The sequence below is a fragment of the Lepus europaeus genome, chromosome 20 (genome assembly GCF_033115175.1).
Source record: "Lepus europaeus isolate LE1 chromosome 20, mLepTim1.pri, whole genome shotgun sequence".
In the NCBI taxonomy this organism is placed as follows: domain Eukaryota; kingdom Metazoa; phylum Chordata; class Mammalia; order Lagomorpha; family Leporidae; genus Lepus; species Lepus europaeus.
Window position 1 is genome coordinate 52,345,732 of NC_084846.1, and position 15,672 is coordinate 52,361,403.

Consider the following 15,672-nt stretch of genomic DNA (forward strand, 5'->3'; position numbering starts at 1 on the left):
AAGCGTCCTCAGGTCTCGGCTCTAACGGTTTCCCACAGGGGTTTTCTGCCTCCATCTACATCTTATTATACGCAATGGGGATTATTTACAAGACACGTGCCAGCACCCACGTCTCCAGTATAACACAACATCTTCAAGAATGTACGCTGGGAGATTCCGCAACAGGAATGAGGAGGGCGCCCAGGCGTCTCCGTGGGAGTGGGAGGTTTGGCAACCGCGGCAGAGGAGTGCGAAACCCTGAGCCTGCCCCGGGGCGTGGAAGATCTGCGGGCGCCCTGGGAAAGGCGTCGGGGAACCGGGACTGCGGCGATCCCGGCCAGGGCCAGGCCCAGGGCGGAGCCTCGGAGGCCCCGGCGCGGGGCGGAGCGCGGCCCGGCGCCGCCGCGCGGGGAAGCTGGCACCGCCCACGGGGCCGCCCGGTCAGGCCCGAGCGAGGCGGCGGCCCGGCTCCGCGCCATGGGGCGGCTGCTGGCTGTGAGCGTGCTGGGGATCGCGCTGGCGCTGCTGGGCGAGCGGCTCCTGGCGCTGCGGTAGGTGGGGCGCGGGCAGGGGTTCCCTGGTCCGGGGCGGGAGCCCGGGGTGGACTTAGGGCTCGCGAGTCCCCAGCTGGGTGGCCCCCATCCCCCACCCTCATCCCCAGCCAGCCCAGCAAAGTTTGGACCGGGTGGCGACACCATCTAGAAAGTTTTTAAGTTCTCGTCTGCCGAGCTGTGCCATGCGACGGAGAGCAGACCTGGAGCGCTCGCCTGAAATACAAAACGATGACTCAGGCACTGAAACTTTAATTATGAATATTTATGGCGGGTCCTGGAGGCTGCCTCTCTGTGTTTCATGAAGTCGCTCTCCATCCCTCCCCCGCTGAGTGGAGAAACTCCAGCTCTGTAATCCGGGCTCAGGAGACCAAAGGCACTTGAGATACTCAGCTGATGCCCTTAACAGCACTTCCTCGTTCCTTCACCCGGGAACCCTGGAGCCCAAATGCCATACACAGAACGCACCACTCCATCTCACACTTGCGTTCCAATGAAAAGTTGCTTCTAAATTAGCAAGTCAAATTTTATAAGCCTCACCCAAAAAAAGAGTGCCAAACACACTGAGCCCTACTATGCATGATGGACTTGCCCTGGCTCTGAGTAAGACCCTTATGGCCTAGACCCTGTGACTGGGAAGAGAAATAAAATAAGTATACAAGGATACTGCAAAAAAGATGGTGGGAAATGGGCCTTATCCCTTAAATCCGTTTCTATAGGAACGTTTTGAAATTCTCTTTGTGAACTGAGATGACTAGGACAGGTGCAAAGGAACCCGTGTAGGCTTAAGAGCAACAGTTACATCCCCTGAAGGTGGAGTTCTTCAGGGAGGAAGAGACACTTGATGTTGGCCTTGAAAGATGGTGCCACATAGGGGGACCAAGGAGGCCATGCAAAAGAGAAAGTCCGGATGAGCAAAGGGACCAAGGTGGGAGGTTCAGAAGCTCCCACATAGACCCACTGAGGGGAGCACGAAGTCATGGTGTAAGAATGATAAGGGGGAGTGGAAGGTTTTGGGCTCCTAAATGTCAGTTGGACAATGAAGGGAAGTTACTGATAGAACTTGATGTAACCAGCTGTGTGCTTTGTATAGCTAAACCCAGAAGGCTGGGTTGGAATGCAGCAATGGGACCTACTCCATTAGCATCTATACATCAGGATCTCCTGCATGGCCCATGGCTGCAGGGCCCATGGCTGGGGGGACACCCCTCCCTGCCCCAGAGATTCTAATTCAGTTGGTCAGAGTGGAGCTGAGGCTTTTTTTATTTTAAAAAATACTCCTGACAATTCTAATTTGAAGCCAGGATTGAGAAATCCTAGAGTAGAGATGGGGAAGCCAATTAAAATACTGCATAGTCTGGAAGGACATAGTCTGGAAGGAACCCAAGCTTTTGAGGTCAGAGGTAATACCAGCCTGTTTGCCACAACTCCACTCCCCATAGCTGTAGCTTCCTATACTGATAAAGCAATGAAGGAGGAACACGTGTGTGTTGTGGGGTGAGGCAGGGGTGCAGACGGAGGGTAGCAACTGGGGAGAGAACAGTTACAGGTGGGAAATGGGCTTAACTCTCATGGTGTATAAAAGCCCATCCTGCTCTGCAGAGCATGCATGATTTTGTTGTTCTATTTTTGGTTGACACATAATTGTACCTATATGTGAGCTATAATGTTTCAATAAATGCACACAGCAAAATCAGGGCAGTGAGTGTATCCATCACCTTAAATATTTACTAATTTTTTGGGGGGTGAGCACATTCAGAATCCTCTCATAGCCATTTTGAAGTATGCGTTATTAACCATAGTGACACTGCTGTGTAGTAGAGCGCCCGAACTTCTCTTCCTGCCTGTCACTGTGTAGAGGTTTGCTGTGGTTTGGATACAATATGGCTCCCAAACTCACCCTGTACTTAGTAATTTGAACTCCAAAGTCCTATGTTAATGATACTAAGAGAGTGGAGACAATGTAATTTTGTTTAGGAGATGGGTCTAGTGGGAGGTCCTTAGGTGCTGGCATAGGGGAGAGGCAGATCTTGGAGAGGGTTGGTTGTAAATACCAGAGGTGAGCCCAGGGACTGCCTGCTTTCTCCTTGCTGTGCAATCCTTCCTCTGCATAGCCTCTGCCATTGCCATCTTCAAGCCTCACCAGATGGCCCAACTTGTACGGGCCACCCCATTTGGACTGTGAACCTCCAAAACTGTAAATCAGAATGTGCCTCCCACCTTCATATGTCACTTGTTTTACACGTGTAGTTACAATGAGGAAAAGCTGACTAAACACCATCAGCCAGTCTCCCCCCACCCCCTGTCCCCTCTACCTCCCCAGCCTCTGGGAACCATTACCCCACCTTCAGCTCCTTTAGATTCCATGTAAAAGTAAGGTCATATGGTGTTCTTCTGTTCATGGATTATTTCACTTAACACAATGTCCTCCAGGTTCACCCCTGTTGTCACAAATGACAGGATTTCACCCTTGTCTGTGGCTGAATAGTGAAGTACCCGTTTCTTTATCCATCCCCCTGTGATGGGACGCGTAGGTTGATTCCATTTCTCGGCTACAGTGAATACTGCTGCAGTAATCCTGGGAATGCAGCCATCTCTCCAACATGGTGATGTCATTTCCTTTGGATACATACCTGTTGTGGGAGTGCTGAGGAGCCCTCCTACTGTTTGTGTTACAGCCATCCTAGATCACATTCTCGCCCACGGTGTGTAAGGACCTTTCTGCACATCCTCACCAGCTCTTGTCGTCTTTTTCCTTGTTGTTAACAGTCATTGTGGCTGGAGTGAGATATCTCACTGTGGTTCTGATTTGCATTTCCCTGATGATTAGTGGTGATGAATGAATATTCGACCATCTGTGTATCTTCTTTTGAGGAATGTTTATTCGGGTGTTCAGTCCATTGTTAAATCAAGTGTGTTTGTTTCGGTTGTTGTTTATTTGAGTTCCTTATATATTTCGGATACTAACCCCTTATCAGATATATGATTTGTAAATGTTTTCTCCCATTCTATAGGTTGTCTCTTTACTCTGTTGGTTATTTTCTTTGCTGTGCAGAGCTTGTATGGCCTGTGCTTCTTGAGTTCTTATGATATGGATGATTTTGTATAAGTAGTCAGCTTTCAGTTTCAAAGGTAATGTTACAAAAATTCACAATCTCATTAAATTTACAAGTTGATGCAACTTTTATTTGTGAAAACGTGACAAAATACACTTATTGAACGTGACTTTATAGGGTGTTGACATTATTGGATTATCGAAGCCCCAAATGGGCTGATATGAGAATGTTGAGGTAGGTGGTAGGTAACTAGGTTTAGCAAATAAAAATGCAGGATGTCCAGTTATTTTTGAATTTTTGATAAATATCCAATCATTTTCATTATAATCATATAATACTTGCACTTTTAGTATAAGTGTGGGACTGGGGACGTAATTCTGCTAAAATATTACTCTTTATCTGAAATTCATATTTAACTGGGCACGCTGTGTTTTACCTGGCCATCTTAGAATTGAGAAATATCAAGTACCTTTTCAGAGTAGTGAAGTGATCAAGTATGTAGCATTTCTCCTTCAGACCCTTAGAGTGTATTTCAAAAAGCACCACAAACATAGTTCCCACCTCCCCATATGAAAAGGCTCTTCAGAGGAGTTTTTGTTTGTTTTTTTGCTCTAATCTTTTGGCTATTGCGTAATTTTGCCGTTTGTAGAGATGGTACTTTGGCAGTCAAGTTTTATTTCTCTCCCCCGTGGTGCTCACTTAAGTTTCAACTTGAATTTCAGATAAACAGTGGATAGTTTTTCATGTAAGTATGCTGCAAGTGGATAAATGCAACCAAGTTGTCTTTTTCCTCTGACCTGGAACTGTCTGAGGTCCCAGGGGAGGATGGCATTCCATACCCATGTTTTCTATCACTCCCTAGTTAAGCAACAGAAGAGAAAATACGCAGATATTCCCAGGCCAGTTGTTCCCTCTTGCAAGTTATGCAGGCTTGGATGAATCATGAGACTTGAGTGCATCACAGATCTGAAAGTGGGCAGAACACCCCCAAACAAGCACTTGAACATCCCACTTAGTGCCTGACACCTGTTATGACTTTGTCAACAAGAAGGCAGCCTTTTGGCCTTTCTGAAGGAGCAGCCTTATTTTCTTAGCGACCATCCTCCTTGTCATTTAATACGTGACTACTATGTGCTGGTCCCCAGTGTGAAATGTGTACAACTCTTTTATCTTAAATCGGAATGTATACTCACTGACATTTGGGGAGAAAGCATTCTTAACTTTTATGCCTTCATTGTGTGTGTGTGTGTGTGTACCTTCCTTTCTATATAATAAGTTATAAAAATACAAAGATTTGAACAGGTTAGCTAGTTAGTTCAACAGGTAAATATTAGTGCAAAATGTGTACTCTATGACAGATCTGGTGATTACAAATTCATTTCCCACAGCTCCCCATAGCCTCCTAGCTTCTCTACCATTGGGACAAATTTGCCCCAGATTTATATACTTATGCTCAAATACTTAGTGAATTACAAAAAGTTTCACGAGTCTGTATAGAAAAGATAAGTTTCCCCCCACCCCGCCTCTTTTCCCTTCCTTCCTCCCCTTTCTTTCCTTTTAGCAACTTAATTGTCTTTGAAGAAGAATCCAAGAATGATACATTTTTTATGATCTCTTAGACGTAACTATTACTTATGAGACATAATAATATCCTCCTTTTAATATACTAAAGGGAAGTGATTCTTGAGAACAAGTTTTACTATTACGTTTCATGATACAACTCTTTGGGGACAGAGGTCCTGCATGGACTCTTGTTGTTTATTTAATAAATACCACTCTTATGTGTGACAGCAGTATTCACCCAAGGTTCTTGACATGATCTGCCTTGGCCATGGAAGCCTTTTGAATCCACCAGATCAACAAGGCCATAAGCAAACTGGAAGTTCTCTCCTCCCTTCCGAGAAAAGAACATCCTTCTTTGGTGGCCCCTTCTTTCTTTCCAGTGGGGTCTCACCCACAAGGATCCTTTATGTAGGGCATCTTTTGCCAGTGTCTTGGCTTTCCATGCCTGATATGCTCTCTCTGGGCTTTTTCAGCCAGACTGGAGTACCTTTGCTGCTGGAACAAAGTCTCAGGATGCCTGATTCTGAGGTCGGAGTGCTACGTAAAGCAGTTGTCATTCTGAGTCTGCTGTATGGATTGCTTCCCATGTTGGAGCCTTTAAAAAAAAAAAAAAAGCAAAATCACCTATAAGAAGCAACAACACACCGTGGTTCATTAGGCTAATCCTCCGCCTGCGATGCTGGCAGCCCAGGTTCTATTCCCGGTTGGGGTGCCAGATTCTGTCCTGGTTGCTCCTCTTCCAGTCCAGCTCTCTGCTGTGGCCCAGGAGTGCAGTGGAGGATGGCCCAAGTGCTTGGGCCCTGCACCCACATGGGAGACCAGGAGGAAGCACCTGGCTCCTGGCTTCGGATCAGCGCAGCGCACAGGCCGCAACACACTGGTGGCTGTGGCGGCCACTTGGGGGGTGAACCAACGGAAAAGGAAGACCTTTCTCTCTGTCTCTCTCTCACTGTCCAACTCTGCCTGTCAAAAAAAAAAAAAAAAAAAAAGAGCAACAACACATCAGCCCTTGTAAAGACTGTTGAGGAACACTTCTCTTAGTTTTCTTTACTCCTTTGTTCTTTTTACTTTCTTGCTTTCTTTTTATTTTTCTTTCTTGGATAAAACAGGAGAGGGAGCAGCAAGAAGTGGGGGATAATGAGTGGGAGGGCGGGTATGGTGGAAAGAATTATTATGTACACCATGTATGTAACGCTGTATTTATTAGATACATACAAATTAAAAGTAAATAAATTTTAAAAAAAGAAAATAAATACAACACCACCACCAAAAAAAAAAAAAAAAAAGATAAGGTTTGTGTGTGCAGAAAAGTGTGTGTGGAAGATAAAGCCCTATCACTTTGTGAACTCCAAGGCTGTGAGATATGGCACACAGTAAGGCCTGATAGCAGAGCTGTGCTGCAGCTCTGCCCCGAGTGCTTCACCTCTAGACCCACCCTCCAGGAGGCAAGGTGAAACTGACAACCCAGCTAGTCCCTTTTCTGCATTACACCTACCGCAGGCTTCTTACTATTGAAAAATAACTGAGCCATAGTGAGAAAGGAGAAAAAGGGGGAAAACAGAAGGAGCCATGAACAGAAAGGGCAAATGTCTTCCATCTTGTGTGTCAGTGGTTGCTGGAACAATATCTCAGGATGCCTCTGGGATCATAGGAAAGAGTGCTGTGATTGATTATTGATGTCTGGGTGATAGCAGAGTGGCATCAACACTGCCGGCGCAGACCTGGTACACTCATAAGCACGCTGTAAACGTAAAGTGTTAGGGATCAAATAGGCTTGTAGCAAAAGTAGCAAGATTTTTCTCCTCTCATATCATCACTCATTTGCATCTGTACCACTTATCCTTTACTTTTTTGCATGAATACTTTTAAATTTATGGTTATGCTAATCAAAGAGGTTTATAAAGCATTCTCTCCTATATTCCCCAAACTTCTTAAATCTGATATTGCTTAGGATTGCTTCCGATATAAGCAGCATACATCAGATGAATGGAAGCTTATCCAAATAGGGTTGTATTTTTTCTCATATGGCACTCTTGTCAGTTGGTCAAACAGAGCTTCCTCATTGAGTGAGCGATAACATCAAGGAAGTGGGTCCTTCCTGTTTTTCGTGCTTTGGTCCTTCTTTGTTGACCTCATAGCCTTACTGAGATGCTGACAGGCTGTCGTCTTCTCAAGCACTCCATGTGTGTGCGATTCATGACGAAGGGAGAAGGAGTGTAGCCAGCTAGTTCTCCTCTTTTGTCTCCTGTCTATAAGAAACAAGAGTAACTTTCCCAAAAACATGGGTCACATAATTACTTCTCAATACAAAAAAGACTAGGAGAGCAAATACTTGACTGGGTATGGCTTTAGTTTTGTTAGCCAGTAGGCTATGGAACACTGCAGTACAGAAGTCCTTTGGTCAGCAGTTCTGCCTATGGAAATGTGTAACACTTTTTCACTGAAGGAATTTGGAAGTGTTGATGAGCCACAAAGTATGGAAGCAAAATCTTTTTTCTTTCTTCTTAAAGAGAAACCAAGAAAAAAAATTACTTGGTTCACGAAAAATCATGCACAGCACTTCTGTAACTTTTCATTTTTGACAGCAGGTAGTCTACATGTCCAAAGATCTTCCATTTTCCTTATTTTTCTATAGCCAAATAGGCATAATAGCAAGTTGCATAAACTTGACACCCAGACCCACACATGGTAGAAACTGCAGCTGTGGCCTGTTGGTTTGTGTCTACATCTGTTTCTGGAGTCATGCATCACTCATCATAGAGTCTTGCAGGTCTCCTAGGTTCATCCTTATTTTACCCAATAAGAAAACTGAGGGCTATAGAGAGCAATTGAGCTGCCTAGTGCCAAAGTCATCTTACTGCTGAGACAGAACCGCAGATCTCATCACTCCATCCTGAGGAAAGTGCAGAGCAAGGGATGCCCATTGCAGGTGCCTGCACCCAGCACTTGGCTCAGCTGGCTTGGGAAAATTGCCTGGCTTTTCTGACTCACTTTCCTCATCTCTAAGGTGGGCACAATGGTGCCTAAGTTAGGACTGTTTGAAGAATTAAATAAATGCACTGAGGTAAATCACTTAGTACAGTGGGAAATTCTACTGATTTCTTCTCACTATCCAGGATTTTTATCACATCATCCTCATCATCACTCATACTGCTGCTACTGTATTAGGCCATGCATACTTTTGCTTCCTTTTTAAAGCACTTCTGGGACATGTAGGAGTGAGATTTATCTATCTATTCATTTATTTATTTGAAAGGCAGAGGAAGAGAGGAAGAGAGAGAGAGCACTTCCATTCACTGGTTCACTCCCCCAAATGCCCAAAACGCTGGGACATGCCCAGGCTGAAGCCAGGAGCCAGGACCTCCATCCACGTCTCCCGTGTGTGTGACAGGAACCCAAGTACTTGTGCCATCATCTGCTGATTTCCAGGCACGTGAGCAGAGGATAGCCGGAACTCAAACTGGCACTTCAACATGGGATGTGGATGTCCTAAGTGGTGGCTTAACCTACTGTGCCACAACACCAACCCCAGATTTGTTGTACTTTTAGTGCTTTATTTTTAAATGTTTAGTATTTTATGTATTTAATACTTTTGATTGTTATTACATTTATACACTTATTTTTTGTTTTATTGTATTATTTAAAAAATTTAATACCATGGGGGCCGGCGCCGTGGTGCACTAGGTTAGCGCTGGCATCCAATATGGGCGCTGGGTTCTAGTCCCAGTTGCTCCTCTTCCAGTCCAGCTCTCTGCTGTGGCCTGGGAAAGCAGTGGAGGATGGCCCAAGTGCTTGGGCCCCTGCACCTGCATGGGAGACCAGGAAGAAAGAAGCACCTGGCTCTCAGCTTCAGATCGGCGTAGCTCCAGCCATTGCAGCCATTTGAGGGGTGAACCAACGGAAGGAAGACCTTTCTCTCTGTCTCTCTCTCTCTCACTTTCTGTAACTCTGTCAAATAAATAAATAAAATCTTTTAAAAAAATAATACTATGAGTTACATGATTCCAAATACATATTGATTAACATTTTAATATGAATTTATAAATTCTTTCTTTTAAATTTTTTATTTGAAAGGCAGAGTGAGACACAGGTACACAGAGAGAGATGTTCCATCTGCTGGTTCACTCCCCATATGCCTGTAATAGCCAGAGCAGGACCATTGGAAGCCAGGAGCACATAACTTTGTGTAGATCTCCCATTTGGGTGACAAAGATCTAAGTACTTGAGCCACCATCTGCTATCTCCCAGGGTGCACATTAGCAAGAAACTGGAGTAAGGAGGAGCTGGGACTCAAACCCGGCTACGCCAAATGGGATGTGGGCGTCCCAAGCACCATCTTAACCACTGTGTCACAACCTGCCCCTGATTAACACTTTAATTAGATACTCAACGTATGGTAAGAATTGCCAAAATGTGCAGTGGGCACAACCTATTAATTCTCGATTATGTAAGGCTAGGCTTTCTCCTATGTTGCTGAGAAGTGAGTGGAGTTCCCCATGTTCAGTGTCCAGAAGTCAGGAGGGTCAGGGAGACAAATAGGAGAGGACAAGCTGCACATTTGGTGTTTTGGGTCTTAAATTTGCAGTGTGTGGAAATCATTTTGAAAACTGTAACGTTCCCTGCACGCACTGTTGTTCCTATTTAGAGCTCTAGAGAGCAGAGACAGAGAGTGGAAGGAAGGGGCGGCTTTTCTGTATGTGGCTGTCAGAACAGTAGATGCCCCACATGTCAACCCAAGCCCAGTGTTGCCCTGTAGCCTGGAAGGAAGGGCACAGATAACGTATCAGAGTTCAACGTTCTCTCAGTATTTCCTCCTTTTTGTTGCTGTTGAAATGACCATGAGTAGCTTTGCTAAAATAACTGGAAAAGTGGCTGGTGTTCTCCAACCCTCCTGCTCCAATAGAAACTGTTGTGGGGGTGGGATCTCCTCCTTGGCTTCCTGAATATCTCCTGTACTGTCCTTCGTGTACCAGGCTCTGGTGTGCTCTTTGATTTGGCCTCCTGTCAGTCACCACATGAGGCGTGCAGTCATTTTTCATTGTTGGGCTCTGGAGAAGGAAGACGGGGCTTCTGACTCTACATGTAGAGCTCTCTTCTCGCAATACCAAAGCTGTGAGAAATGTGACCTGTGTCCTATTTATGTTTGCCTAGGAATTTGGACTACAAGCTTTATTTGTTGAGTTTTTGGCTTTCTTCTTCTTTTTCAAATGTATGTATTTATTTGAGAGGCAGAGTTATAGAGAGAGAGGGAGAGACAGGGAGAAACGTCCTCCATCCGCTGGTTCACTCTCCGAATGGCAGCCAGGGGCCAATCCAAAGCCAGTAGCCAGGAGCTTCTTCCAGGTTTCCCACGTGGGTGCAAGGCCCACACACTTGGACCATCTTTTGCTGCTTCCCAAGGTCATACGCAGAGAGCTGGGTCAGAAGAGGAGCAGCTGGGACATGAACCAGCGCCCATGTGGGATGCCGGCATGGCAGGCAGAGGTTTAACCTACTCCGCCACAGCACCTGCCCCCTTGGTGTTCTTTTATAACCCACATCCATATGTAGATCTTTATGATATGCATTTTTGTTATATCTTTGTCTGGTGCTAGTTTATGTTCCTTCTCTTGTTTTCCTTTGTTGTCTTTCATATGCTTTAGATTTATGCAGCTTTAAGTATTGCTGTAAGTCTCCTGAACCCCTCTGAAACAAAACAGAGAATATGTCAACAAATATTCTTCTTTTTTTCCCAATAGAAATCGACTTAAAGCCTCCAGAGAGATTGAATCCATAGACCTTCCAAACTGCCACCTGATTAAAGGAATTGGTTCGTATGTAAAAATGCTTGTTGTATAGATTACAGTGTTTGGCCATCAATGTTAAAACACTAACCAATGATATTTTGGCGTGCAATTAGCTTTTCAGCAGATAGACTAAATTAGATCAACAGGAAGTGTTTTGGTCACTTCCTGTGACCTCCCACATACTGTATTTCTTCTCTCTTATTCTGACTGTAAGACAGTATTTGTATAATCCTGTTTTTTGTTGAGTTTTGCTTGTTTCGTGGCTTCTCTGAACTCCTTTTGTGAAGTCTGTATTGTTTCCTGTGATGCCACTTGAAGTCCGTGTCCCATTAGCCTACTGCTCAGCTCGTAAGAGAAGAAGGTAGGTTCTGTGTAGGCAGCCACAGTACTGGGAGCTTCAGAAAGTTCATGCAAAATGGAATGGAAAGATGAGTTTATTTGGGTGCAAACAATGTGGAAGTTCACGCTTGGTTTTTTCATTCACACTTTCCATGAACCTTTGGAAGACCCTATGTATGTGTGGCTTTCAACTTTTTATGCCAAAATAATGATCTTTTAATTTAATGTTCAAGGAAATTTTGAAAGCAGCTTGTATTTATCCTGCTCATCACTCTGTAACCAGCCTCTGGTCTTATGCCTAGTGCAAAGGAGACGTTTCACAACATGTACTGGGAAAATGTTCACTGCTTTATTTTCTAAGCCATGACTGAGGGGACACAACTTCACGGGTTCTGCTGTCTCCATTCTATGCAGGATGCCCCGTAGTGCCTGAGTCTTTGAACAGGGGCTTGGAGATGCAGCCCTGATTCTGCTGTAGTTGCAAGACATCTGTCTACACCATCCCCTTAGCACCCAGGGCCTGCCCAGCCTGTCTGCAAATTCTTCCAGGGCAGAGTCCACGTCCTGCTGTTTTTACCCTTTGCCATCTACCAAAGTCCTTGGTACATAATAGAGTCTCAGTCACTATTGCTGAATTATCAGTGAACAATCAAACATTGGTTGTTTCTTGGAGGTAGTACAAGGTGTGATTAGCTACAAAACAAGTAAGAAGTCAGATCACCTAGCTTCTGGTTCGGGTTCCGCTACAGATGTGCAGTGTGACCTCAGGCAAGCTGGCTTTTGTGTCTTTCACCTGTAATGATGAGTTTGTGATTACACTGAAGGATTTCAGATTTTCAAAAGCCTAGGACCACACATGGGAGATCCGGAGGAAGCCCCTGGCTCCTGGCCTCAGACTGGCCCAGCTCCAGCTGTTGTGTCATTTAGGGAGTAAACCAGCAGATGGAAGATCTCTCTCTCTCTCGCTCACTCTCTCTCTCTAACTCTGCCTTTCAAATAAATAAAATCAATCCTTAACAAGAGAAAATATCCTGGGGCCATGTCTTTGAACTCTTAGAATGAGAGCCTCAGTGTGACTACTAGACGTGGCATCGTGCCCTCCTGTCCTTAGCAACACCCTTCTCTAGAGGTGGGAGAGCCGTTTAATTTTCACATTCTTTTTAAGAAATTAAAATACAGATTACATGAAAGTGTCCTCTTCATCTCCTGTATAGGTAATATTGTTAAACAAGTTTTGAGTGTCCTATACTTTTTCTGTTTGTGAATACTCTCACACATGCAATTAAAATATAAATGGGATCAAATTGTACATATTTCAGAACCAGCTGTTGGCACTTAATACTATACTTTGAAAATTTATGTCAGTACACTGTTTTTTTTTTTTTTTAACAAATGCATAGTATCTTTCTCTGCAAAGATCCTGTAAATGTATATTCAAACAGTATAGGAAGATACAAAATGGAAAATAAATATTTCTTAACAAATTCTTCATCTTCTCACAAAAAATAACCTGAGATTAAATTTCATTTTTTTTCTTCTTGATATTTTCAGTGCAAAGCCACAAATACATGCATATACATACATGTCTTTTTTTCTATTTCCAAAAATTGCATCTCAGTATAAATATTCCACAACCTGCTTTACTCCTAACACAGTGTGAACAGCTGTGCACATCAGCACGGGTAGATTTACTTCATTCTTTTTAATACTTCTGCACTCTATGGTTTATTTAGCCAACTCTTTTTTTTTTTTTTTTTTGACAGGCAGAGTGGACAGTGAGAGAGAGAGATACAGAGAGAAAGGTCTTCCTTTGCCGTTGGTTCACCCTCCAATGGCCGCTGCGGCCGGCGCACCGCGCTGATCCGATGGCAGGAGCCAGGTGCTTCTCCTGGTCTCCCATGGGGTGCAGGGCCCAAGCACTTGGGCCATCCTCCACTGCACTCCCTGGCCACAGCAGAGAGCTGGCCTCGAAGAGGGGCAACCGGGACAGAATCCAGCACCCTGACCGGGACTAGAACCCGGTGTGCCGGCGCCGCAAGGCGGAGGATTAACCTGTTGAGCCACGGTGCCGGCCCCAACTCTTTTTTAAAGCAAGTTATTTATTCAAAAGGCAGAGTGACAGAAAGAGAAATAAAAAAAAAGGTGGGGGGGGGGTAACAAGAGGGAGATCTTCTGTTCACTGGTTTAGTCACCAGATGCCTGCAACAGCAAGGGCTGGGCCAAGCCAAAGCCAGGAGCCAGGAACTCTTTCTGGATCTTCCATGTGAGTGGCAGGAACCCATGTACCAGGGCCATCATCTGCTGCCTCCCAGGCACGTTAGTAGGAAGCTGGATCTGAAGCAGAGTATCTGGGAGTCAAACTGGCACTCTGATATGAAATGCAGGTGACTTACACCTGCTGCTCCACAACGCCCACCCCTAACCAGTTCCTTTCTCATGCATTTCTAGTTTTATTGCAGTTTTTTGGAAACTACAAACAAGTGAGTGAACACCATCGCTCTTGTATCTGTGTGTCTGTGATAAATCATTCGGACAACAGTGGGATTGTTATTCAGTTAGGACACACTTAAAATTTTGGTCATCATGCCGGTGCCGGGGCTCAACAGGCTAATCCTCCGCCTGCGGCGCCGGCGCACCCAGCTCTAGTCCTGGTTGGGGCGCCGGATTCTTTCCCGGTTGCTCCCTTTCCAGGCCAGCTCTCTGCTGTGGCCAGGGAGTGCAGTGGAGGATGGCCCAAGTGCTTGGGCCCTGCACCCCATGGGAGACCAGGAGAAGCACCTGGCTCCTGGCTTTGGATCAGTGTGGTGCGCCAGCCGCAGCGCACCAGCCGCAGCGGCCATTGGAGGGTGAACCAACGGTAAAGGAAGACCTTTCTCCCTGTCTCTCTCTCTCTCTCTCTCTCTCTCTCACTGTCCACTCTGCCTGTCAAAAAAATTTTTTTGTTCATCATTGCTAAATTGCCCAGGAGTTGGCAACACCAGTATTTAATAATATAAAGGCTTCCTATTGGTCACTGCACTCACTGAGGTTTTCAGTGTTCTTGTAACCAGAAGGAATGTCAGTTGTCAGAGCCACCTTTTCAACCCAGAACTGGTTGATTCTCTCTTTCCTTCATTTGCCCAAACACCTAGGAAGATGCAAATTAAGTGTCAAATACCAGATAGACTAGATCTCTGTTGGATAACACAGAAGGTACTAGAACCAAGTTCGCTCGGAGTCCCCAGTGACAGCAACTTCTTCCTGCCCTCTGGCTGCAATCAGTAAGAACCCTCAGAACCAGACACTAAGTCAAGCACCTGGCACCTGTGAGGGTTGCCAGGCCATCTTGGGTGGCTGGGTCAGTGATCTCACAAGTCACCTTTGCTACTGACTTAATAACTGCCACATCATTAAACAGCCCTGAGCCCGGGGACTCCCACCTTCTGTGAATTCAAGTCTCAGCGTAGACAGCAGGGCACAACCAGACAGGCCGCAGGACACACTGCCAAGTGTTTTCCTGTTAGCACTCCTGGGATGGAGGGCTCCCCCGGGGAAAAGCAAGCCTGGCAGCATTTGTATTCTGCACAGGCATCTGTCTGTGTTTGTGACCTTTATGTGTGATGTGTGTGAGCTGCTATCTGAAATGGGAAAGAATGAAGAAACAGGCCACCTATGGGCCCTCTTGTGAGTGTTTAATGCCTCTGAGGCACTTCAGAAGGCAACAGAGCGGGGAAGATGCGTGATCAGAAGCACATTTGGGATATGTTTTTAGATCTAATTAGCATTGTGCTTTTCTTTCCTTCTGTTTTGCTTTTGCCCTGTGGTTAGCACACACATGTGAACATGTGTTGAATGCTGTATTAGTGATGCATAATGGGTAATAATAACTTGTGGTTGTGTATTTTTAACAAGAGTTATTTATCCAATGATCTTTGATTATAATGAATAATGGTGTGCAGTACATTCATTCCTATAGAGGCAAAAACAGCTTCTTTGGGTGGGCAGCAAGGGTAGAGAGGACCTTATTTTAAGTTTTATTTTCTATTTTGGAAACAGGATAGCCATGCAGTTGAGGCTAGTTAATCCCTTCAAGAGGGAGACCCCTTGCCCTTGATCTCTTTTCCCATCAATACACACACACACACGCACACACACACACACACCACCACCACCAACAACAACAACACACACTGCAATGCTAGGTTCAGCATCTTTACAATCACTGAAAATGAACTCGTTGTCACTCTCGGGTGCTTTGTACTTATTGTATCAAATATCATGTCTTCTTGCTTTAATAAATAATAGTCCCTGACTACAATATCTGTGTGGCAGAAAGTAAGTCCATGATTCCATATTTTTATTCTTTCCCAATCTAAGCTATTACACACCCAAGATCTGGCTCAATATCAACATCTATGT

General features: G+C 45.0%; 1 protein-coding gene across 1 annotated transcript in view; it reads left to right on the forward strand.

Annotated features, from left to right (window-relative positions):
- The first annotated feature begins 409 nt into the window (after positions 1–409).
- PON2 (paraoxonase 2) overlaps positions 410–15,672 on the forward strand; it is a 31,588-nt gene continuing 16,325 nt past the window's right edge. Inside the window, exons 1-2 of the mRNA XM_062179014.1 lie at positions 410–530; positions 10,888–10,958. Coding sequence (XP_062034998.1) covers positions 457–530; positions 10,888–10,958 — 145 coding nt within the window. The 5' untranslated portion in view covers positions 410–456. The remainder of the gene's footprint in view (positions 531–10,887; positions 10,959–15,672) is intronic.